The sequence below is a fragment of the Rhinopithecus bieti genome, unplaced genomic scaffold (assembly GCF_001698545.2).
Source record: "Rhinopithecus bieti isolate Rb0 unplaced genomic scaffold, ASM169854v2 scaffold_1014, whole genome shotgun sequence".
NCBI lineage: Eukaryota > Metazoa > Chordata > Mammalia > Primates > Cercopithecidae > Rhinopithecus > Rhinopithecus bieti.
This window is the reverse complement of record NW_016803499.1, coordinates 2,500,703-2,525,754: the sequence shown is the minus strand read 5'-3', so window position 1 is coordinate 2,525,754 and position 25,052 is coordinate 2,500,703. Positions and strand designations below refer to the sequence as shown.

Sequence of the window (25,052 nt, the reverse complement as noted above, 5' to 3'; positions counted from 1 at the left end):
CCATACCAAATAAGGTGGTGGACTTAAGAGCCTCTGCCCACTTCACACAATTCCTTTTAAGTGTCCAAATGCAATTACACTTGGAACTCGCGGGGATTCAACCTCCCCCGGCCTCCCCATGTAAACAAGCGTTCCAGCTGGGCCCCAGCTGGCTGCCCTGGAGAAGAGGGGACGGGTCACCACACTGCCTGCTGCCTCCAGCCTCTCTCTCAGCCTCAGGCATGGCCCGTGAGCCTCCAGGATCCGAGAGTCCCTCCTCAGCCCATCCCTGAAAAACAGACCCCAGGAGGCCAGCTGGGTCATGCGGGGAGCAGTGCGAGACTCCCTCTTCCATGGTGAGGTTTGCACGTGGGCAGGACAAGCAGGAGGCAGGCAGCTCCCAGTGCAGGTGCAGAGGCAGCTCTGCTTCTCGTTTCCCTTCAAGATGCCCACAGAGGCACACCTCTCCCAGTCTGGGCACTACGCTCCTGCTGGGAAAGCTCAGAATTCCCTCAGGCTTCCTGGACCCTGAGAAAGTTGGCCCAGGGCCAAAGGGGAGCCCTCTCATCACCCCCTCCTCCTGGCCACCCTGCTGGCCCCTGCAGCCCCCACTTTGCACCCCACCCCTACCAATGCTCAGTGCCCCAGGCATGAACGCATTCCAGGACTCCCCCCTCCAGGGGCTGAATGGGGAAGGGGGCCTGACTCATCCTCCTGCAGAGCAGCACAGGCACCAGGCACCACAGCCCGCCAATTTCCAGCTTGCTCGCCGAGCGCCGTGATTTTCCACTTGCGCCATCTGATTGCTATTAGGGCTGGGGAAAAGGGAATTCCTGGTTCCATAAGCCCCCAGGGGGCCCCTGCCGAGTCTGGGGTGGGAGGGGGAAGGGGTGCCGCTTGGGCGGTGCTGCCCACCTCCGCCAATTCTGCGCTGCCCCTCCATGGAGCCCTCGCCCTGCTGACCCCCACCGCTCTGTATCAGCCCTGAGTAAATTAAAACAACGGGGTGGGGCCTAGCCCCTCCTGGGCCAGCCTGCCCCGAAATGCCCACTGGGGGCAGACCAAAGGCGCCAGGCAAGTGTACAGCCGGTGCTCCCTCTCCTGGACAGCCTTGCCGAGCAGCAGAATGTGAGAGAGATGAACAGCTGGACTCGGGCGGCAGTGCTCGGGGCCAACGTGACGTCACCAGGCGGAGAGATGAGTTCCCGGTGGGGCTCTGGGGGGGCTCCTGAGCGGGGCATTCCTTCCTGAAGCCTCATCCCTGCTCAGCCCCTCCTCCTACTCCCCTCCCCTCCCCCTCCTGCCGGGCCAGGAATTGGGTTTGGGGCGGGTTCTGCTTCCAAAGCCATCTCTTCCAGCAGGCGAGGGCTCTACTCTGAGCTCGCATTTTCCGAGGCTCCGGGCCGTGCTCGGCGCTGGCCTGCTGCCCCGGTGGGTCGGTCGGCCGGAGGCGGGAGTCACAGGAAGAGCCCTCCACAAAAGGAGGCCTCTGCGGATCAGGACAGCTGCAGGTAGCTCCAGGGGCCCAGGGTCCAGGGGAGGGTGTTCCAGCAACCGGGGCTGCAGGGTGAGGGCCAGGCAGGGAAGGAAAATGACGCGGGCACCGTCGGGGCAGAGAGGTGGACGTTGTCGGGGCAGGCAGCTCCCAGAAATCCTAAAGCCCCAGGCAGAGAGCCCTGAGACCCCAGAGAGGCTGTCACCCACTGGAGAAGCTCCCCTGCAACTCCTGAGGCTCCAGGTTCCAGGGCCATGGAGGAACTTTAAAAGTCCCCCTCCTGTGGCAGGACCTGACCCCTCCTAGCTGGCCTCACCCCAGCCCCACTGTCCAGCTCCTGCTCTGTGCTGCTGGGGATGAGGACTCCCCCTTGGTCCCTCCCCCAACCTCACTGGCCATTCAAGCATGCATTCTAGAGGGGCTGGAAGAGAACACCCAGCAGGCAGTGTCCCACACACAGGGAGATGGCTCTCCTTGCTCTCAGCCCTGGGGTGCACACGGGGGGTTCGTGTGGGCAGCCACAGGATGTTGGAGCTGCAGTCCCACCTTCTCCCAGGCCAGCGGCCTGATGAAGCTGTTGGCCTTGGATGGAGGCAGTTCCTGGAATGATCTGCAAGGTCTCCGTCCCCCCAGAGAAGCCTCTTCAATCCAAGCTGTTGAGCAGGGGACTCCAGGCCTGGAGAGAGGAAAACAGAGGCTCTGTGCCTCAGGGAGCGAGACAGGCCCCTCTGATGGCAGCCCAAGGGGCTAAGGAAAGGGGCTGGGACAGTCCCAGCTCGTCGGGGCTGGGTCAAGGTGGGGTAGGGGTGAAGGGAGAGGAGGAGCTTCCTGTGGGCAAGGCTGCAGGAGGCTGACAGGTGGCCAGGCCACCCTTGGGCTTGCTCTGAGGGGAGGGTCAGGTGTGAGCTGCGCTGGCAGCTTTTTGGGTCAGCTTCAGTAGAAACTAGTTCTGTCATAGCCCAGATCCCACCCGGAGGAACACACTTACACATGCACTCACACGCTCTTCCCATACACGTGTCACACACATGTCCTTTAATATGGCCCATCTGGGGTCCACTGGCTTCTACATCTTTCTGTGCATGAGTGAAATTGCTTTTCAGGTTGTCCCTGGCAGGACAAGGACAAGCGCACAGGACACCCACATAATGGGGGGAAGCAGATGGTAGAGAGGGGAGCTGGGGGCCCCACTGCATGCCCAGCGGCAGCGTGGGGGGCCCGAGCCCACTGCCTTTGGGGCACTAGTTGGCGTGGCTGGGGTCTAGCCTGGCCAGGGTGAATGGGTGAGGCTCCTGTGAGTCAGGACATCCCTGGAAACAAGGCTGGGGGCCCAGACCTGGGGCGGTGGGTGTCCAGAAGACCCACCAGAAAGAGTAGGGGCAATGGAGAGAGCTTGGGGGGCTCTTACCAGGCGCCCGGAAGGAGGAGGGCAGGTGGTAGGTCTGGGATTGCAGGGCAGGAAAGTTCGGACAGGCCCCAGAGTGTGGAGAAGGTAGGGCCTGTCTGTGGCAATGGCATAGTGGCCCAACTGGAGTCCAAGGAGGGAGACTAAAGACACACAGGTCACAGCACCAGCGATCTGCAAGCCCACTGCACACACATCACAATGCACTGGCTCACTCCGGCACATGGGGCACCCCGAAGACCCCAGGCTGAGTCACCCGTAGGCCAGGCACAGGTGCCCGCAAACGCCCCTTGAAGGCCCAGAGCGGCGCGGTCCGGCTGCGCGGGGCCGAGGGGACCCAGGCCACTGGGTGGGACGGGTCTTGCGAGCGGCCCCTGGGGCTGCACTTGCGCCACATGGGGGCTCCGGGAGGCCAAGGGTTAAAGAGGCCCAGGGCGGGCCACACGCGCAGACGGCCACCTCTTCCAGCCAATGGTGGGCACGGAGGCAAGGGGCACGGCCCGCCCCCAGGCGGGAGGAGCGGGCGGCGGGCGGGGGCGCGTGGCTGGCTGAGGCCGGGCGGACCCGCGCGGCACAGAGGAAAGAATTTCCCGGGAGTTGAGCAGAGCGGGCTGCCTAGCTCTTCCCTTGGGAGAGGAGGGGCCCGGCAGCCTGCGACCCGAGCTGTGCCCAGCAAGTCCGTTCTCCGCTCACAGCCTCAGTTTCCCCCCCAGTACAGCAGGGAGTAATAGGTGCTTCCCTGCGGGGAAGGGGGACAGGGCTCCACGGGGAGAAGCTTCCTCCAAGGGGGAAGCTCAGGTTGGGGGACAGGGATCAGTTCCAGAGGACCCAAGGCAGGCAGACCCATGAGATCTGGCCGGCCAAGGTGGACCGGCCTCTAGCAGGGTCGCCCCCCTCCCCAGGCCTCCATTGGCAGCGCTAGGGTGGGTGCAGCTTCCCCTCCTTAGGCCAGCAGCCCCTCCCTACGGCAGCTGCTCCAGACACAAATCTGCAAAGCTGCAGGGCATGGCATGGCTATGGGTGTGCCTTTGGGCAGGTGACCTCGCTCTCTAAGCTCAGGAGCCTCCATCAAACGGGCATGAGGATACCTGGCCCATAGCTGGTCATGAGGACCAAACCAGATGATGGGTGTAGGCCGGCTGGCAGGGTAAGTGGTGGTGACAGTGATGCTGATGACCAGGCTGTCTTGCCTCCCAGGCACATGTAGGGGAAAGGCCAGGTGCCTTAGCATGTTGCAAACACCGGCTCAGCCAGAGTCCTCCTCCTCCAGCAGGTCCCCCCTGCCAGAAATGATCCCTCTTCCCTCTTCCCCTGCTCCTCCTTCTGGGACCAATTGCTGGGAAACCCCTGTCCCACACCAGGCAGGGTACAAAGGAAGTGCCCCAAAAATGTGTGTGGGTAAATAAATGTATGTCTGCAAAAGCAGCCTGGCTCCAGAACTCTCACAAGAAGAGGAAAAGGAGAGGGCTTCTTTTCCAGTGAGCTGCAGTGGGGCTGACACGGAGTCCACAGGCAGGAGGGGGCCGTGCCCCAGGGGTGACCTCCAGAATCTCACCAGGACAGTCTCACAACGCCCCTGCCTCTGAGGGAGTGGGGGCCTTTCCTCTAAGGTGACAGCTGAGAGCCACAGGCCTTGGGGGCCTAGGCATGGGGGTCCAGGAACGGGAGGGGTCCCTGCTGCCCTCGTCCACCCTCTCTCTGGGCTTCTGCCAGGTGGGTGTGCAGACTGGTGAGCTGCCAGCAGGGACCCAGACGCGCCAGGCCTGGAGATGGCTGGAAACTGCTCCTGGGACGCCCATCCCGGCAACAGGAACAAGGCAAGTGCCACAGGTGAAGGGCCCTGGTCCTGCCCAGATGGGTGTGGGTGGGAGGGATAGACCCAGCCCAGCATCTCCTCCCCTATCCCCCAATTCCTAGCCCCACTCTCCAGCTCTGGACCCACAGTGAGCAGTGGGCTCCTCTGGGCTATGTGGCTGGGCACCAGTTCCCTGGACCCTCCTACCCTCCTGTCCTCATCAGTGAGGCAAGCACCAGGACTGGACACCCTCAAGGTCCTTCACTGTGCTGACCCTGGGGTCGCCTTGTAGCATCCTTGCAAGGTCTTGTTTCATCTCTTCCCTGCAGAGGTGGGGCAGTCAGCTACTTGCTACATCCAGGCGGGCCAGGACGCTTGGGACGCTGACTCCAAGATGGCCCTGATGTCATGTGCTCCGTGGAGCCTTGCGGGTCCTGGGCCACCCCGAGAGTGTTGCCCCAGGCCAGGGTCCATTAGTCATGAGTCACCCACCCTGAGACTCTGACAACCCCTCCAGGCTGACCCTCCTCCTACCCTCAGCCAGCCTAGTCCCCTACTTCTGTGAGTCCCTTGAAAAGTCTGGGATTTCCTTCGCTCTCAACTTGGAAGGATCTTTTGAACCCCTATCCATCCTCTTCTGCATTTGAGGAAACTGAGGCTTACACCCAGGTAGTAACTTGACTGGGATCAGCCCCTAGGTCAGGAGCAGAGTGGGGACTCCAGCCCAGCCCCCGGGATCTCGGCCCCACACCCTTGGGCCCTCTCCCTCCTCCCTGTAGTGACCGCTGAGGAGTGGCGGCCGCAGGAGGCAGAGGTTGGACTGGTGGGTGGGGTGGGGCAGTCTGCAGAAACTCCCAGTGCAAAGGCAGAGCTCGGGGTGGGGCCGGGCTCCAGAGCAGGCATTTTACAAGGCGGTATGTGGCTGGTCACGGCAGCTACACGCCCAGTGACTCACCCGGCCTCCCCCTCTGACTCCGAGGAGGGGATTGCAGACTTTTTCCAGCATGCATGCGTGCAAGAGGCACTGAGTAAGCTGACCGCCTCCATCCAGCCCCCTGAAGCCCAGCTCTTTCCCAGCGCCTGAGCTGGTCCTCTTGGGCCTGTTTGGGCACCAGATCCTATGGTTTAGTTCCCTAATCCAGAAGAGTGTCCAGGTCACCCACAGGAAAGAGAAGCTAAGGAGTGGGATTTGGGGCGAACAGACCGGCAGAGAGGTTGAGTCGATAAATGTATTTAGAGAATGGCAGGAAGGGAGCAGGGCCCCCTTACAGTGCTTGCCCTGACCTCACAGTCTCCCCAGAGTTTTGCTAACGCCTCCAGTCCTGTTTTCAGGCTCCCCTTGACCTGAGCAGGCTGGGAGGTTCCTCCCTTTGCAACAGGGTGTCCAACCCAGAGAACAGTCTCTCAGGACCCAGCTTTCTGCCAGAGCTGGGAGTCATCTGAAGGTGGCAGAATGGATCCTGCCTTCATAACCTTATCTTTTGTTTTGTTAGGGAGCCCTGAGCAGTGGGAACAGAAGCCAGCCTTGTGGGGGAGATGCTGGATATGGGAAGGGGAGTGACCGTTCTCCAGGCAGGCAGCCTTTGCCTCTGGGAGGAGAGGTCGGAGGGGACCGCCTGAGAACTGCAGCCAGCCTGTAGATAGATGGGTTGTTTGGCGCGCACAGCATGTTTAAATGTTAACGTTTAAAGATCGGGTATTTCACATTCCAGTCTACAGTTCAGGCTTCTCTTCAGGGAGCGGGGGAGGACCATCAGCCACTCCAGCCCACCCAACCCCTTGCCCCCACCGGCTGGAGCACAGCAGGCCGCCCGCTTCACTCTAGATAGGGACTCTCGGGTTTGCCACTGTGCCCCCTCTCACCTATTCCTTGTACCTGGCCCACCTGCATGCATTTATACAGAAACCTAGACCTTGAGGGCAGGACAGATACTCAGCTGGGATGCACTCTTATAGCCACACCAACGGTTAAAGTATTGAAATGCTTCCCTGCAGCTTGATAAATAGCTGCTGCCTCTCCCCCACTCCAGGGACCCCCTGGACTTTCCCACAATCTGGAAACCCCAAGGGTAACCCTGGCTCATCAGGGAGCCACCTCTCATCCACTAGAGGACAGGGTCCGGCTTCGGGGAAGGCTGAGGTCCACTTGTTGTTTTTTTTTTCTTTAAATGTAACTTCCAAGTGATTATATTTCTTCAAATAGTTTCGTGTTTTTTGAAACCTTGCAAGATTTTGCAAGAATAGTACAATACCCACCAATACTTCACCTCAGCTCAGCCATCGTTAACCCTTCACCACAAGTGCTTTCTCTGTATCTCTTGACAGATAGACTTTTTCCCAGAACGATTTGAACGTAAATTGCAAGGCTGGGCCCGGTGGCTCACGCTTGTAATCCCAGCACTTTGGGAGGCCAAGGCAGGCAGATTACTTGAGGTCAAGAGATCGAGACCAGTCTGGCCAACATGGTGAAACCCCATGTCTACTAAAAATACAAAACTTAGCTGGGTGTGGCGGCACATGCCTGTAATCCCAGCTATTCGGGAGCCTGAGGCAGGAGGATTGCTTGAACCTGGGAGGCGGAGGCTGTAGTGAGCCAAGATTGCGCCACTGCACTCCAGCCTGGGTGACAGAGCGAGACTCTGTCTCAAAAACAAACAAACAAACGAAAGGAAATTGCAGACACCAAGCCCTTGACGCCCAAATAGCCTGTATATTCTAAGAACAAGGACGTTCCTGTAGCCACATAGTGAAAATGTGCGTATCCACGGTACATCGTCACATTCAAAAGCTGAAACAGTGATGTAATACCACTATCTCTGCACCGTCCATACTCACATTTCCCCAGTGATCCCAACCATATCCTTTCCAGCAGTTGAGATCCAGCATATAATCCAGGATTCTGGATTTATTTTCAGATCTTTCTGGGAAAAAAGTCTTATCTGTCAAGAGATAGAAAGCACTTGTGGTGAAGGGTTAAGGATGACTGAACTGAGGCGAAGTACTGGTGGGCGTTGTACTATTCTTGCAATCCAGGATTCTATCACTGTGGTTAGGAGCCATGTCTCTTTGATCTTCTTAAAAATGGAAAGGCTTGGCTGGGCGTGGTGGCTCACACCTATAATCCCAGCACTTTGGGAGGCTGAGGCAGGTGGATCTCTTGACGTCAGGAGATTGAGACCAGCCTGGCCAACATGGTGAAACCCCGTCTCTACTGAAAATACGAAAATTAGCCGGGCATGGTGGCATGCACCTGTAGTTCCAGCTACTCAGGAGGCTGAGGCAGGAGAATCACTTGAACCTGGGTGGCAGAGGTTGCAGTGAGCTGAGATCACGCCACTGCACTCCAGCCTGGGTGACAGAGTGAGACTCCTAAAAAAAAAAAAAGAAAGGCTCTGCAATTTTTTTCTTGTGTGACTTGGATGTTTTTTGGACAGTCTACTCTGACCAGTGGGCAGCCTGGCACCCTTCCTGGGCACTGTCTGGTGCTACCCCCACTCCTATAGGCATCATTCTGTGCTGCTAGCTCGAGACTCTGCGACAGAGAGTTCACATGGGTTGGGGTCGGGGTGTTTGAGGATAGAGTTGCAGCCAGTTACCTGCTCCACAGCCACTGCCCTACAGACCCCCTCCCTGCCCCAAGTCCCTAATCGGGACCCCCCCACGCTAGGCCCCAGGTGCAGATCTGCAGGTGGGGACCAGCCGGCATCACATGTGTCCTCCTCTGCCCCTGCGCAGATGTGCCCTGGCATGAGCGAGGCCCCGGAACTCTACAGCCGGGGCTTCCTGACCATCGAGCAGATCACGATGCTGCCGCCTCCGGCCGTCATGAACTACATCTTCCTGCTCCTCTGCCTGTGTGGCCTGGTGGGCAACGGGCTGGTCCTCTGGTTTTTCGGCTTCTCCATCAAGAGGAACCCCTTCTCCATCTACTTCCTGCACCTGGCCAGCGCCGACGTGGGCTACCTCTTCAGCAAGGCGGTGTTCTCCATCCTGAACACAGGGGGCTTCCTGGGGGCGTTTGCCGACTATACCCGCAGCGTGTGCCGAGTTCTGGGGCTGTGCATGTTCCTCACCGGGGTGAGCCTCCTGCCGGCCGTCAGCACAGAGCGCTGCGCGTCGGTCATCTTCCCCTCCTGGTACTGGCGCCGGCGGCCCAAGCGCCTGTCAGCCGTGGTGTGCGCCCTGCTGTGGGTCCTGTCCCTCCTGGTCACCTGCCTGCACAACTACTTCTGCGTGTTCCTAGGCCGCGGGGCCCCTGGTGCGGCCTGTAGGCACATGGACATCTTCCTGGGCATCCTCCTGTTCCTGCTCTGCTGCCCGCTCATGGTACTGCCCTGCCTGGCCCTCATCCTGCACATGGAGTGCCGGGCCCGACGGCGCCAGCGCTCTGCCAAGCTCAACCACGTCATCCTGGCCATGGTCTCCGTCTTCCTGGTGTCCTCCATCTACTTAGGGATCGACTGGTTCCTCTTCTGGGTCTTCCAGATCCCGGCCCCCTTCCCCGAGTACGTCACCGACCTGTGCATCTGCATCAACAGCAGCGCCAAACCCGTCGTCTACTTCCTGGCCGGGAGGGACAAGTCGCAGCGGCTGTGGGAGCCGCTCAGGGTGGTCTTCCAGCGGGCCCTGCGGGACGGCGCTGAGCTGGGAGAGGCCGGGGGCAGCACGCCCAACACAGTCACCATGGAGATGCAGTGCCCCCCGGGGAACGCCTCCTGAGAGCCCAGCGCCTGGAGGAGGCAGGGGCAGGAAGCGGCCTCCGGGACCCTTTGCCTTGGGACAGGAATGGGCACCTGCCTCTGAGTCCACAAAGGAGAAGAAAGATGTGTTTCCTCTCCTCGGGCCTCCTTCTCCCTGGGCTGGGGACTCCATGGGTGGCTGGAAGACTGGGCAGCCACCTGCAAACAGACGCTGTGGCCCCTGCCCGGCTCCCCCAGCCATTCTGCTCCCCTAGAGACCCTTTGTACAGAAGTTGCCCCTAGGCGGTGGGGCCCCGCCTTGCCCCAGGCTGGTCGGTAAATGTGAGGAGGTGGTCACCCAGCCCAGCCACGTCTGCCTCTTGGGTCAGCCCTCCTTGACCATGGCCCAGCCAGCACCAAGCCAGCAGCCTCGTCCCTGCCATTCGGGGTTGTTCCAGAGAGTCGATCCTCTCAAGGCAGCATCGGTGAACAAATCCGAAGGAAATGGTGTCTGGAAGAAGGTTCTGGTTCACATGCCTTGTAGCTAAGTCTTTCTGCAAACAACTTCCCTGCCCTCTGTCAAGTCATTTGGTGACTTTGATGGGGGGGATTTCTGGTCACGTCAAGGTGCTGGAGACAGGAAGGACCTTGGGCCGCCTTGGGTCGTTGACCTGCCTTTTCTGACTCTGGGGAGGGGCCAGTCCTGGGCTGCCTCCGGGAGCACTCAAGGTATCCCGCAGGCCATGAGGACCCACTGGGCAGCTCCTGGACAGCCTCCTGGCTCCAGCCCCCACCCGAAAGTGGACACTGGCTCCGCCCTGGCCACCTGGGGACTGGCATTATGGTGCACAGTGGCCCAATGTAGCCAAAGGAAGTTTTATAAAAGACAATAAAATGTGTCTCAATAAACACTTCATAACTTGCAGCCAGGAAGGCTTCATGCCCATGGTCATACCTGGGCCTCTGTTTCCCACAGTGAGGATGCCCAAGGAAGGGCACAGAGTCCTGGGACAGGCAGCACCCCCTGCCAGCTCTCCCGCACACTTTGCTCTTTTCCTCTGCTCTCAGGCCTCCTCCTGGGGCTGGGGCTGCACACACCCATGTTCCCGCTCCTGTGGCTTGTCCACTCCCTGCCAGAGGGAGCTGTGGTCAGCCAGGCTGTCCTCTGCCAGCATATCCCATTGCCTCTTCGCAGCTCAGAGGCCCCCATGGCCTCTGGGAGCCTCAGCTCTCACCTCCTCCACACCAGGCCCTGATCCTGCCTGTGTCCACCGGAGGCTCCATGGAGTGGGTTGCTGCCTCTCCTTCTGTTGCCCCTGTTCGGGATGCCCCTGTCCGTCCTGAGATCCCTGAGCCAGCCTCTCAGTGCCCAGACACCTCTCTACAGCCCAGCGATAGGCTGGGCGCCTCCTAGATGACAGCCCAACCAGGGCCAGGCTAGAAGGGTACCTGTCTGGCCCTTTTGCCTCTGGTCAGCCCCTAGAAGGGCCCCATCCTGGGTTCCTGGTGTGCAGCCTAGGACCCTGGTTCCTTTGAGACAAGCCTTAAGGCAAGCCTGCTCACCCCATGGTCCCATGGAGAGAGATCATGGCAGAGGTATTGGCGCCCCCAGTCAGGAAACGTGGCTGACAGAGCTGGGCTCTGCAGAGCAGAGCAGAGCCAGGAGTGGGCAGGCGGGCAGCACTCCGAACTCCCAGCTCCAGGTGGGAATGGGTAGAGGCATGGGCAGTACTGCCAGGCTCAGCCACCCAACCACCTGGAACCTGGCCTTCTAATTGCAGACCCTGGAGCCTGCTCAGCCTGCCCCTGGTGAAGTGGTCCAGCCTGGTGGGCTGACTCCCCAAGTCTATGTCCCTGATGGTTCACTGCCCAGCCAGCCTGACCTCTACTGCCCTCCTGCCCACTCAGCCCACTGCTCCTCCACGCTACCCTTTCTAACAATCCTGGCCGGGTCCTCTCAGCAAGGCCACCATTCTATGAAAAGAGGGGATCTCGTGTGGCCCAGTTGTAGTGGTTCCAGGACCTCCAGGTGATGAAGGTCGCATGTCCCCACCCGCTCCTTCCCCATGCCCAGAAAGACCCCTGTCATCCTACAAGTCCCGCCCTCCCCAACACTGGTCAGAGGATCCCAGAAGAGCAGAGCTGGAGACCACCACATCCAACAGGTCATTTCCAGGGACTCAGAGAAGCCAGGTGGCGCCCTGAGCAGACACCCCACCCCAGGAAGCAGGGCTGGGACCTGGTCCAGTGGCGAAAGCTCCCACCAGCCCAGGCATCCTAGCTACACAAGTGGGCAGCAGCACGTCCCTGTCCTGAAGGCGGCTGGGGGGCCATCTGGGGTCCTGGCTCTTCCTCAGGGCCCAGAGCATCCCAGTTCCTGGGAATTCACCTCTTCTTTAGGAGTCCCCACCCCAGGACTCCAGCCCTGAGCCCTCGTGGGGAGCTGCTGACCTAGAAGGAAGGGGCCTCCCTGCCTGGGTGCAGCTGCAACAGCTCAGAGCCCAGGGTCGGTGAGCGAGTGGACAGCCTCACCCAGTAGTAGGGCCCGGAGGTCAGGAATAGGCTGGGTCCGACTCTAGGAGGAGGCATCTGCCCTGATGGATCCTAAGGCGGGAGGGGCAGAGGTTGGGCCTCCCCCAACCTCTGGCCCTTCGCAGGTGCAGGTCTTTGCAGTCTTGCTAGGGAACAAGCTTTCTTCCCCTCCATCCCCCCGCAAAGCCCCAGGAGGATTCCTGCACCTCCCTGGACCACCTCATTCTCTGTGCTAATGGAGGGAGACTGCACAGATGATTAGATGAGCGGGAACTGCCCACTCTCCACCACTTTCCTCCTCCTTCCTTTGGTATTTAATTATTAAAGTGGACTTGGGAGGAGCCGGAGGCTGCGGGGGAGATTTCCATCCCACAGCTCTGGGAAAAGGATCCACAGCAAGTCACAGAATGGAGAGTGGGGCGTGGGACCAGAGTGTCCGGGCTGCCCTGGGGTTGCAAAGCTGACTTCTAACAGCCATGTGGTATGTGGGAAGGGTGGGGTGAAGGGGTAGGGATGGGGGTACCAGGCAGGGCAGAACTCTCCACTTTTCCGTGCTTTCTGCCACCCACTATCTCCATAAAAATAAGCTGCTCTTTTAGATGATGCAAGGGATAAGCAAGGCCAAATGTGGAAAGTCAAGAGCAAGTCTCAGGAAGGCAGAGGGCTGCCACCTATGAGCCATGGGACTTCCGTCTTGCTGTGCCTCAGTTTCCTTGGATAAGTCAGCTACAGCACCAACCTCCAGGAGCTGGTGCAGTGGCATGGGGCGGCGGTCAGTATGCCTGATTGCCCTGGTCGGGCGTTCAGGGCAGGGAGCAGAGTGGCCACTGCAGAAGGGATGTGCCTGTGAGTGGTTTGTTCCCAGCATCGATCCGCTGTTTGGGGACATACTGTGGGCAGTGGCTGCTGGCCAAGAGCTGCATGTAGGTTTTCTGTTGACTGCCCATGCAGGGCTACACGGCCCATACTGTCAGCCTCAGCTGAGGAAGTGGGGGCTCATGAATGGAGTTTCTCATCCAAGGTCAGTCGCACTGGTGGACGGCCCTGGCTGGAGGCCCACATCACCATCCAGGGATTCCCCACAGTGGCCTTCCTGTTGTCCTGGAGGCTCAGGTCTCTGACCTTCCATCTCCCGTCTGCAAAGCACTGGAAGTTGGGGTTCTGGGGAGATGCACGGAGTGGCCTGGACATGCCCATCACAGCCCTAGGATAACCCAGATGGGCCATCGAGACCCATCCACACTCTGTGGAGACCAGTGGAGGAAACAGCTCAGTTTCAGGCTGTAGGCGTCTGAATCAAAGTGGGGACTGGGAACGAGGTGCTCAGCAGACACTCAGCAAACGGCCTGAACGCTGACACCTCTCCCATCTCTGTCTCCCGTCTTCACAAAAGGAAACGGAACGCCTCTCTGGCATCCACCCAGCCTTCCCGGATCCCCTGCCAATTGTCGTTTTCAGATAACTTGAATTATATATTTTATGCCAGGATTTTTAAGTCCCCAGGATCTTTTCACATCCGCACAGCTTGACTCGGAATCCTCAGCCAGGACCATCCTTCCTCCGCAGGAACCAGGGCCTCATCTAGAAGGTAGGGCAAGGAAATGAGGGTCCATCTATGGTCCGGCCCTTCAGCATACAGGGAGATGACCAGTCCTGGGAAATGTGCCCTTTGACGGGCTGGTGGCAAGGTCAAAAAGCGGGGCAAACACGTTGCAGAGAACCTTCCCAAACCGAAACCACTGAGAGCGCAAGTGCAAAAACATTCCCTTTTAAGCCAGTAGGGGCTTGACAGTTGGAGAACTTGAAAACAACAGGGCACAGTTCACAAAATCAAAACTCATGGAAAACTGCGCGGGTGAGTCACAGTGCCAGCGCCAAGTTTCCTGGCATGGAAGAGGAGGCTCCCCCGCTCAGGCAGGTTTTTTTAAACGTCTTTTTAATGAATTGAATTGAGACCTAATTTACATAAAATAAAACTGACCCATTTAATATACAGTTTAATTATCTTGGACAAGCGTTTCTGTGTCCATGCCATCAGAAGGTTTCCATCCCTGCAGCAGAAGCGTTTCCATCATCCCCCCACAGTTCCCTGGCACCACTGGGCCGGCCGGCCAGCCTCGGGCACACCCCTGCCCCCACCTGGGTGGACCATCCAGCTCTGCTTTTCTGCCACTCTAGATTAGTGTCCTAGGCAGACTTTCACAGTGTATCAGACAGGGTGCTGGGTGTAAGTCACAGAAACTCCAGGTTCATCTAGCTTTGGCATGTGGGGTAGCTGGGAGGTATGTGCGTATTTAAGGGAGTTTACTGACTCACATACCCAGAAAGTTCCAGAAGTGATTCTGGCTTCAGACACAGCTGGATCCAGGGCCACAAATGATGTTCGCTAGGCCACTTCTCTTTTCCCTGTTTTCATCCCTGCTTTGATCTATGTTCCATTTATTCTCAATGGAAAAACTAAATGGCAGGTAAGCAGCAGTTCTCAGTTCATCTTCTACAAATTCTGCAATCCCAGCAGAAAGAGCACCCCCTTCCTGGGGATTCCAGCTGAAGTCCTGATATTAAGCACACTGGCCAGGCCAGGGGCACACACCCTCCTAGGAGCTGGAGGCAGGGATGGGGTACAGGGGGTGACAGTCGTCCCACCTAAGCTCAGTGGACTGAAAACGGGGAAGAGGTGCACCCGAGGTAAAACTGGCAGGCATGGCTGGGCGTGGTGGCTCACATCTGTAATCCCAGTATTCTGAGAGGCCAAGGTGGGTGGATCACTTAAGGTCAGGAATTCGAGACCAGCCTGGCCAATATGGCGAAACCCCATCTCTACTAAAAATACAAAAATTAGCCAGATGTGATGGCATGCCCCTGTAATCCCAGCTACTCCGGAGGCTGAGGCAGGAGAATTGCTTGAACCTGGGAGACGGAGGTTGCAGTGAGCTGAGATCACGCCACTGCACTCCAGCCTGGGCGACAGAGTAAGACTCTATCTATCTATCTATCTAAATAAATAAATAACTGGCAGGCAAACAGCAGGTGTTGACCACGTTCCACCCCTCAGTCCACCCTCTACGTGTCCACTTCTTTCCTACCTATGATTTTCAAACGCTCCCACCCAAAACCTGTGGCTGTGTGATTTCCAACATAAAATGTCTTCCTTCTCCACAGAAGAGAGATGACCAAAGTCAGCTGCAGGGCCTGCCTCCCCAGCTCCGAGCCCAGGCCCTGGGTGCTATTCACGCCACCCTCCGTCAGAGCCACAAACACCTCCTCTTTGAATGGTACTTGTAGTACTTTCTGTGGATGCTGTCACCAGTTCACCAATACCACAGACTGGCGGGGGCACTTAAACAACAGAAGTTTACTTTCTCTCAGTCCTGGAGTCCAGAAATCCAAAATCAAGGTGTGGCAGGGCCGGTTCCTCTTGAGGCCTCTCTCCTTGGCTTGCAGACGGCCACCTTCTCCCTGTGTCCTCACAGGGTGGTCTCTCTGTGCCTCTTTGTGTCCTCACCTCCTCTTATCAGGACTGCAGTCAGATTGGATTCGGGCCCATCCTGGTGACCTCATCTTAACTTCACTAACCATTTAAAGACCCTTTCTCCAAATATGATTACATTCTAAGGTACAGGGGGTTGGGGGTTCAACATACAAATTTTGGGGAGACCCCCTTCAGGCCACAACAGTGCCCTTTGGCCAAATGATGGTCACTCCCCAGACACACAACACACAGCGGAAAGGAAAAAGGAAATAATAGCTTTTTTTTCTTAAATTCCTACTTGGAAAGGAAAAGGAAAGAACGAAAACACGCGATGTTTGTTGGTCTGCAGCATATTCTGTGCTGGACAGGAAACCAGCAGCGTAAGGGGGGTGGGTCTCGATCAGCCCACCGGTGTGGCAGCCAGAATCCAAGACGGCCCCCAGCGCTGCCGCCTCACCCTCGTGTCATCCCCTCCCTGTGAGTATGGGCTGTACTAAGTGGCTTGCTTCTAAGCGATGGAACACAGCAAAGCTGATTACGCTGCACGGCACTGTGACTTCCATCTTGCAAGCAGACTCTCTCCCATGCTGGCTTCATTGAAGCCATGTTGTGAGCTGCCATATTGGAGAGGCCCCCATGGCAAGCCACTGAAGGCAGCTTTTGGCTAACAGCCAGCAACAAACAGAGGCTCCCAGCCTGGCAGCCAGCAAGGAACCGAACCCTGTCAACAACCACATGAGTTTGAAAGCAGATTCAGAGAGAGAGCCCGGAGAGAGCCTTCAGATAAGATATCTGTGGGGACCACTCCTGATGTCACACGTTCTTTTTTTTTTTTTTTTTTTTTTTTTTTTTTTGAGGGACGGGAAGTCTTTGGCTCTGTCGGCCGGGCCTGGAGTGGCCCAGTGGGGGCCAGATCTTTTCAAGCTCCACTGCCCCAAGGGGGGCCCCGCCTCCCCGGTTCACGCATTCTCCCTGGCCTTCAGGCCTCCCGAGTAGCTGGGATACCAGGCGCCGGCCACCCTCGCCCGGCTAGTTTTTGTATTTTAGTTAGAGCGGGTTTCACCGTGTTTAGGCCAGGAGGGGGCTCGACTCCTGGACCTGTGTCGCCCGTCTCGGGGCCTTCCCAAAAGTGCTGGGATTAACAGGCTTTGAAGCCCCCACCGCGGGGGGCCCGGCCTGTCAACACGTTGTCACACGTTCTTTAAAGGCCTGGGGAAGCAGAGCTGAGCTGCCTCCTGACACACGTGGCCCAACGCAGACTGCGGGACTTTCCCAGCCTCACGGTGTCATCCCACCAGGACCCGGTCCATTCATTGCACAGGTAAAGGCAGGTAATTTGCAACAAGCCTCTTTGCCTCTTTCAGGTATTGGTTTCTCCACTGGTCAGGAATCTTTGTTGCAAATGACAGAAACCCCATTGAAACACACACACCCACACACCCACACACCCACACACACACATAGAATGCACTGGCTCCTATTGCTAAAAAGTCCAGGCAAAGATGGGCTTCAAGAACAGCTGGATCCAGATGCCTGGATCTGGGGACTCTGTCAATCAGCTAGCAATTAGTCAAAACATATGAGCATCTCTACATGCCAGGCAATGTTCTAGGCACAGAAGGCATGAAAAATGTGAGAACTGCCACCTTCTGGAAGCTTGTGTCTTTCTGAGCAGTCTGTCTTTGTCCCTTGGGTCTTGGCCCATTCTCAGGCAAGATCTCCCCTCCTGGAGAAGCGACAGGCACCATAGCTCCAGCATAGCAAACATAGAATAAAGAGGCCAGGGAAGTCCTCACTGTCACTGCAGTCAGCACAACCCACGCCCCTAAGACTGTCCCCAAGTCAGTTGCCTCAAGTCACTTCTGTGATCAGCCTCCATGTCTGGGGTCCTCGCTTTTTCTTTCCTCATGCACATTTGTTCAAAGCAGATGCCCAGCATCTCCCATGCCTATACCTCTTTCCACTGCAGGGCGGGGCAGTGAGAATGAACACTATGCTAGCTCCAGGACCCTCCTAGAGACTCAGCCATCCGCTGCACTACCCGTACGGCCCACCCAGCACCTGCTCCAGGCCAGTACCCTGGCAGGTCAGGGGACACGGGTAAGACGCCGGCCTCCATCCTGCCCTTAGGGGACTGACACATCAGAACTCTTCACACGCCAGGCAGGAAGGGGGCCTCGGCTGGTGTGGGGAAAGGCCTGCCCTACCGTCTGCCTGTGTGGCATGTGTGTGAGCTCTCCTTCTTTCTAGGAATTGAGGGAGGCCCTGAGGGACTACAGGCATTTTGGTGAGGACTCTGAGGCTCAGAGAGGTCACCTGAAGGGTGTGGTTCCCCAACTCATAAGCAGTGGAACTCAAACTGGAAATAGGATCCTGGGCTCCAGGCCCAGCTCTCCTTCCTCCCCATCCCTCCGCAGGCATCCTTAGTGAGTCCATTAGCCAGAGCGTCTCCCCAGGCAGGCAGTTGGGGGTGGCTGTAATAGCCTTTCCCAGCCCACAAGAACCCCCATGTCCTCCACGGCCTCACCTGGACCCCCCACGGCGGGTCTCACTAATGCTGTGAGGTCTCCTCGGCCATCCCCGGTGGCATTCAGGAAGGGAGGTATCGCCTTTCCTCAAAGGCCCTGGCCTCATCCTACATTTCACTGCAGCCAAGCTGTCTCCTGTGGGGGCCCGGGGGGCTGTGTTCAGGTCCATTAGCCTTGAGCCGGCTCTTCTGGGCCAGCACCGCGGCACACACTTGTGGAGCCCTGGCAGGCGGGGCAGGCACCCATCCTGCATTTATACCTCAGGCCCGAACCTGAGGGCCTTCTGCTCAGAGGGAACCCAGCGAAGACCAGCAGGGGATCCCGGGGACAGGCTCCTCTGAGCTTGGGGGCAGCCCTGCCCAGTGGGAGAGAAGCAGGCAGCTCGGGCCAGAGCCAGAACAGGGCAAGTGGCTCAGGGGCCTGGGCCTAGGTGATTGCTGAAGCCTCCAGCACTGCAGTGGGCAGGCACCTGCCACCTTCGCCAAAGGACCGCACACTGCATCCAGGACAGGTGAGAGGCCTGTTTTTTGCAATCTGGGTGAAGGCAGGAGAGCATGGGGGACAGAAGCGATGCTTTGCACCTGTGGGACCTGGGGGGGAGTTCCTGCTTGGTCAGGGTGGCCGGTAGCCCAGCAAGCATCTCAGCTTCTCTGAACCCAGATAAAGCAGAGATAATGAAACCCACCTCACAGACATTCAAAGCGCGGATGAGCTCATGTCACCAACCCTGGGACCTGCCACCTCAGTGTGACAGCAGAGCAGGGAGAAGCGTCAGACAAGTTAAATTCAAGCAGACATAGTTTGTTTTTGAGAAAACAAGCTTATGAGACAACCAGGCCCTGTGTTTTCATTTATGTTAAAAAACATACATTTATAGGTAAATGCACAGAAAAAAAATCTTCAAGGATTTATGGTGATACCCGGGGTGGGGGGAAGACAGGGGCAGACCTTCTTTCTTCTTTAGCATGGGAACCTTTCAAAATAAGACTGTATTTGCATCTTATCTGTGTCATGGTTAAAGATGTTTAAGGCCCAAGGAGAAAGGGACAATGTCATACTAGCCATGGGAAAGAACATGTTTCCGTGTCTTCAGTGGAATGGACAGGAATCCTAAAAGTTAACATGAGACATTGTCTATCAGAAACCTTACCTGACACTGAATACGAGAGGACAGTTTCCAACCTAGTGCTTTCCCCAACACACACACACACACACACACACACACACACACACACACACAAACAAATCCTCAACACATTCTAAAAATCAGGCTCCGTTATTGGTCATAAGGCAATGGAAATAGAAAATACTTTTAAAGGCCGGGCGTGGTGGCTCACGCCTGTAATCCCAGCACTTTGGGAGGCTGCGGCAGGAGGATCACCTGAGGTCAGGAGTTCGAGACCAGCCTGGCCAACATGGTGAAACCCCGTCTCTCCAAAAAATACAAAAATTAGCCAGGTGGTGGCAGACGTTGGTAATCCCAGCTACTCGGGAGCCTGAGGCATGAGGATCACTTGAACCCGGGAGGCGGAGGCTGCACTGAGCTGAGATTGCATCACTGCACTCCAGCCTGGGCGACAGGGTAAGACTCCATCTCTCAAAAGAAAAAAGAAAATACTTTAAAAATCTGAAATATTTTAAACCCAGCAACTGGGGACTGAAAGCATGCCACGAACAGACCCCGAAGCGTGAAAGCTCACACACAGGAAACGCTTGGAGGAACCTCTTCCCAAAGTCATTACCTCTGGTGGTGAGATTATGAGCAGCTTTTCTTTCTCGGTATTTTGAGTATCTACCAGCATCTCCAATGTGCTCTATAGTAAACACGAATAACTTTGGTCATAAGAACAAGACCCCCAAATTTCAGGAGGTGCTCCATCTCAGGACTGTGCATGTTCACTTCCACGGGTCCTGATCCGGGGCCATCGCTGTTATTAACGCCTCTCCTCCCGGGGGTCTCCCTGTTCTCTGATGTGTCCAGTGGCCAAGCAAAGCAGTGCTGAGCCCACTAGAACATCGTAAACACCCCTTGATGCCATGCGGCCATTCACGGCCTGAGCAATGATCGCTTCCCCCCACTGCAGTATCTCCTCGAGGTCTTGTTCATCATTGATTAGTGCTGGGGGGGAGGAGTTCGCGTAAATCGGGGCTTCTCTTGGCTCTGATGGGAATCGGGAGCAAGCCTCAAGCTCAGAACCTCTAACAGAGCCCCAGAGCCACTCAAGGAACCGTGTGACCCGGATGAGGGTTGAGCAGTCTGGGGCCCCACCAGGGGTCCATCTGTCCGTCAGTCCATCAGGCACTCAGCCAATAAACTCTGAGTGCTCATGATGTGCTGGGCACGGTGCCCCCTGGCTGGCCCTGGATACCCCTGCACCCTTCCTAGGAAGAGAAGGCTGAGAGCAGAGCCACCTGGGGCCGGGTCCCAGTTGTTCCTGCTGTGCTGGGCTCAGCTGGGAAGGTGTCTTGTGGGTGGGCTTCAACTTGCCCTCTCGCAAGTCCAGGATCAACCTCCCAATGAGCAGTGTGTGGCAATGGTGTGAGGCACTCTGCTCTCTGCGGTGGGCATGCCCATGTCAGGGGCCATAGGAGTTTCCTGTGGCTGCACAGACCAGGCAGCTTAAAGCACAAAGCTTCTCTCTCATGGTCGGGAGACCAAAAACCCAGAATCAGGGTCAGCAGGGCCCTGCGCCCCCTGAGGCTCTAGAGAGCCCCTCCTTGCTCTTCTGGTTTCTAGTGGCTCCAGGCGTTCCTGGGATGTGGTCGCAGAAACCCAGTCCCTGCCTGTGTCTTCATGAGGCCTCCCCTTCTTGCTAGGCGACTCCTGTGTATGTCTCTTATAAGGACTGGGATTAGGGGCCAACTGCATCATCCAGGATGGTCTCATCTCAAGATCCTTAACTCAATTACAACTGCAAAGACCCTACCTCCAAATAAGTCACATTCACGGGTTCTGCAACATATCTTTAGGGGCCACCTTTCAGCCCCCTACAGGAACCAGCCCAGAGTATAACCTGCTGGTCTGCACACTCATTCATCCGTCAGCAAGTCTTTGTTGAACATTACTACCTGCAGGCATGGTACTACGTGTTAGGTTTTGTTTTGTTTTGTTTTGTTTGAGATGGAGTCTCGGTCTCTTGCCCAGGCTGGAGTGCAATAGCGTGATCTGGGCTCACTGCAACCTCTGCCTCCTGGATTCAAATGATTCTCCTGCCTCAGTCTCCCAAGTAGCTGGGATTATAGGCACACACCACCACGCCTGGCTAATTTTTGTATTTTTTAGTAGAGACGGGGCTTCACCATATTGGCCAGGCTGGTGTCGAACTCCTGACCTTGTGATCTGCCCACCTCGGCCTCCCAAAGTGCTGGGATCACAGGTGTGGGCCACTGTGCCTGGACTCGTGTTCGGTTTTTTAAAGGGAAGGTGAGGGTTAAAGAAAGACACAGAGGGAGACAGAGACAGAGAGAGAGAGAGAGAAAGAGAGGAGGAGGAGGCTCTACAGGAAATGCAGGTATATCGTAAAAACCTGTGGAGGTCAGCGACCAGCTTGATGCCAGAGCCCACCACCGCTTACAGGCTGGGGTACTTACAGGCTGGCATACTTACAGGTATGGGCAGGAGGGGTCTGGGCAGTAAGGCTTGCTGCCTGGCAGGATATTGATAAGATCATGGGGGTGTTGCTTGCACTTTCTCCCAGCAGAATATGAAATTAGGGCTGTTTCTCACGGCCCGAATCCCTGTAGAATGTTTCACTTCCACCAAGGTCTGCGCAGTGGCGGGGGCCTTACAAAACGGTGCAGCTCTCACTAGGGACCGGGTGGACAGACAGAGGGATCAACTCAGATGCGGTGCCCACCCGTCCAGCCGACAGGCCGGCTGAACTCACTCCATCTGCAGAGACGAGGGAAGGAGGGCCGGGAGTTCAGGGAGTACGCTGCGGAGCGCTTAATCCAGGGGCCAAGCCACAAACATGTATTGAGCACCACTGGGTGCCAGCCCCTGATTCAGGGGTGGCAGAGACACGTACTCTCCGCCACCCTCCACCTCCCCACTCACCCCTGCGCCCTGAAGCTCACATCACTGCAGAGAAGCCAGGCATCTCCACTGATGTGGTCAGTTTTCACCTATGTGTTGGCTTTTACTAGAAAATAGTCACAGCTCATTATTCTACTTCGGGTGGGATAAGGGCTCCTGTCTCTCAGCCCCTCCACCCCAAATCCCTCTTCGTTTCCTCAGCCCCAATACCCTCCTGCTATCAAGGAGTAAGAGGATGCCAGGGAGCGTCACCTCCCCCCCTCAGGTCCCTGGCTGACCCACGCCTGGTTCTGCGCCTCCTCCTGGTGACGTCCCAGCTCCTAGCTGGCCAAGCCCCCCACTGTAGGCTGGGTCCCCTCTCCTCTCGCCCCCTCCCCAGGAAATCATTCCTGCAGCCAAATCATTGGCCTCTCCCACGCATCAGGAGTCCCCTCTCCACTAAATCACTATCCTCGAATACAGCACACCATCACATCGTTCCAACACATGGAGAGATCAGCCTCCCTGTCATTTCTCTGATCTCCTACCCCACCCATGACCACACATGCCTTTGAATGTCACCTGCACTCTCTCAGGGGTCCCTGCAGCTGAGCGTCTTCCCCGGGAGGGGTCCTCTGGGGCCATCTCCCTAATGCATGCCCCGCCCCCCCAACCCTCATCCCTCTGTGACCCATCAGGGTTCCGCATAAAGGCCCCCCATCAAGGCCGGGTGCGGTGGCTCACGCCTGTAATCCCAGCACTTTGGGAGGCCGAAGTGGGTGGATCACCTGAGGTCAGGAGTTCAAGACCAGCCTGGCCACCATACTGAAACCCTGTCTCTACTAAAAATACAAAAATTAGCTGGGCGTGTTGGCCTGTGCCTGTAATCCCAGTTACTTGGGAGGTTGAGGCAGAAGAATCACTTGAACCCAGGAAGCGGAGGTTGCAGTGAGCTGAGATCGCGTCACTGCACTCCAGCCTGGGGACAGAGCAAGACTCTGTGTCAAAAAAAAAAAAAGGCCCCCATCGCAGCTCTCACCAGCAGCTCTCACCAGCAACTCTCACCAGCAGCTCTCGCCAGCACCCTCACAGGTGTCGGGCTGAAGCCACCTTGCTGTCCCTGCTCAGGGACAGTCTCTCCTGCAGGATGGTATCCACAGGTGCAAGGCGGGGCCTGTCTCTTTCTCTCCAGCACCCCAGTACCTGGAATAGCCCCTGACACACTGCTGGCCCTTGGGAAATGTCTGCAAGGGGCTCCCTGGTGACCCCCAAGAGGAAGCCAGGTGCCCTGAGGGCCTCTGAACCCCACTGGACATCACCACCCCGTCCAGGCACCCAGAGCAGAGTGGAGGACGGGGAAGGTGGCAGGTGGGGGACAATGGCCTGGGAAGACCCATCTGAAGTATAAGTACAAGGACCGTGGGACAACAGCATGAGTCTGCACCTTCCCCTCTCAGAGTTGCGGGGCCCCGCGTCTCCCTTCCCCACAGAACACTGCACAAACACCCCTGAACCCGCACAGAGTAGACCCGCGCCATCCTGCAGCAGCCATGTTGGTGCACAGGTGACCCAGAGGCAGAGGCCAGGCTCCATGGCATTAGATGGGGGGGGTTCCCCAACAAGCTGGAGAGGGATCAGGCAACAGGTCCCCAAGCCCCCCTGGGAAAGGTCTGACCCTGGGGCCCAGCCACGTGCACACACACTTCTCCTGCAGCCAGCACCCTGCTCCCTCACCTGGCTCCCCAAACTCCCTTCCCACCTGAGTCCCTCCTTGCCCCTACCCTCTGAGTCCCTCACCTTGTTAGTTACACCCTGAGCTGTAGGATGGGACTGCCTTTAACTGTGTGTTTCCTACACACAACTGTGAGTTCATGGCCGTCGCGGTCAGCGTTATATATGTGCTCTGTGTGTCTGTGTACATGGGTATACGTGTGTGTGTGTTTACTGTGTATATGTGTGTGTGCTGTGTATAGAGCTATGTGTTCTATGTGTATATATGTGCTACGTATGTGTGTGTATATATATATGCTATGTGCAATATGTGTATATGTCTGTGCATATGTGTGTGCACTATTATATATGTGTGTGTGTTTTTATAAATATGTATGTATGTATCTGGCACATAGTATGAGTTTGGTAAATGTTTAAATCTGTTTTGAACCTGAGGGGACATTTCCAATGACAGTAGAATCTGAATTTACTACCACTTGCATGATGCCAAATCTCCCAGCCAAGAAATCCATCAAAAACCTGGTCCGGGACCTGTGAAATCCTTTGAATATCCACAGAGGCCAATGCCAAATGCCTGAGTAGCAAAACCTTTATGACAACGTGGGGCTCCCACAAGAAAAAGTAATGATATCCCTGTAGAAGGAAACCAGTAATTGCAAACATAAAAATAAAAAAATAATAAAAATAATAATAAAAAAAGAGCCAGTTGCGGTGGCTCACGCCTGTAATCCAGCACTTTGGGAGACTGAGGTGAGCAGATCACTTGAGGTCAGGAGTTCAAGACCAGCCTAGCCAACATGGCAAAACCCCATCTCTACTAAAAATACAAAGATTAGCCAAGCATGGGGACACATGCTTGCAATCCCAGCTACTTGGGAGGCTAAGGCAGGAGAATCGCTTGAACCCAGGAGGCAAAGTTTGCAGTGAGCCAAGATCATGGCCACTGCACTGGAGCCTGGGCAACATAGTGAGACTCTGTCTCAAACACAAAAAAATTAGTAAGGATGAAGAGGACCACTACATAAAGGACACGATTCCCCAGTGTTATCAAATCATCTTAGATTTGTAGTCACTTAACAAAGTTTCAAAATAGGTAGAAGACAAAATGACAAGACCTCAGTCATAATGGGTTGATATTTATAGCAGACAAATTAATAAAGCTACAGATAATGTAAATTGCATAATTTTAAAAACATAGTCAAATGGATATAGAAAAAACATAGAAATTAACCATCCATTAGGCTTCAAAATGCATCTCAACAAATATCAAAAAACCGACCACATTATCTGACTTTCTTGCAATATTAACAACAAAAAGATAGCTAGACTCATGCATTACAAAATGTATTTCTAAGTAACTTACAGACATTTAAATTTCATATTTGCAATAGTTTTGAATTATAAGCTATTTAGACAACAAT

General features: G+C 56.3%; 1 protein-coding gene across 7 annotated transcripts; it reads left to right on the top strand.

Annotated features, from left to right (window-relative positions):
- Positions 1-147: 147 nt before the first annotated feature.
- On the top strand, positions 148-10,282 carry MRGPRF (MAS related GPR family member F). Of its 7 annotated transcripts, none has more exons than XM_017886860.1 (4): positions 148-335; positions 1,089-1,187; positions 4,593-4,696; positions 8,410-10,278. In XM_017886860.1, exons 3-4 carry the CDS (start codon positions 4,649-4,651, stop codon positions 9,391-9,393), a joined length of 1,032 nt encoding a protein of 343 aa, XP_017742349.1. In that variant the 5' UTR covers positions 148-335; positions 1,089-1,187; positions 4,593-4,648; the 3' UTR covers positions 9,394-10,278. The 7 variants fall into 7 exon arrangements, with proteins under 7 accessions (XP_017742349.1, XP_017742371.1, XP_017742322.1 ...); XM_017886851.1 differs by lacking the exons at positions 148-335; positions 1,089-1,187 and adding exons at positions 3,285-3,353; positions 3,916-4,026; XM_017886882.1 differs by lacking the exon at positions 1,089-1,187.
- Positions 10,283-25,052: the final 14,770 nt, after the last annotated feature.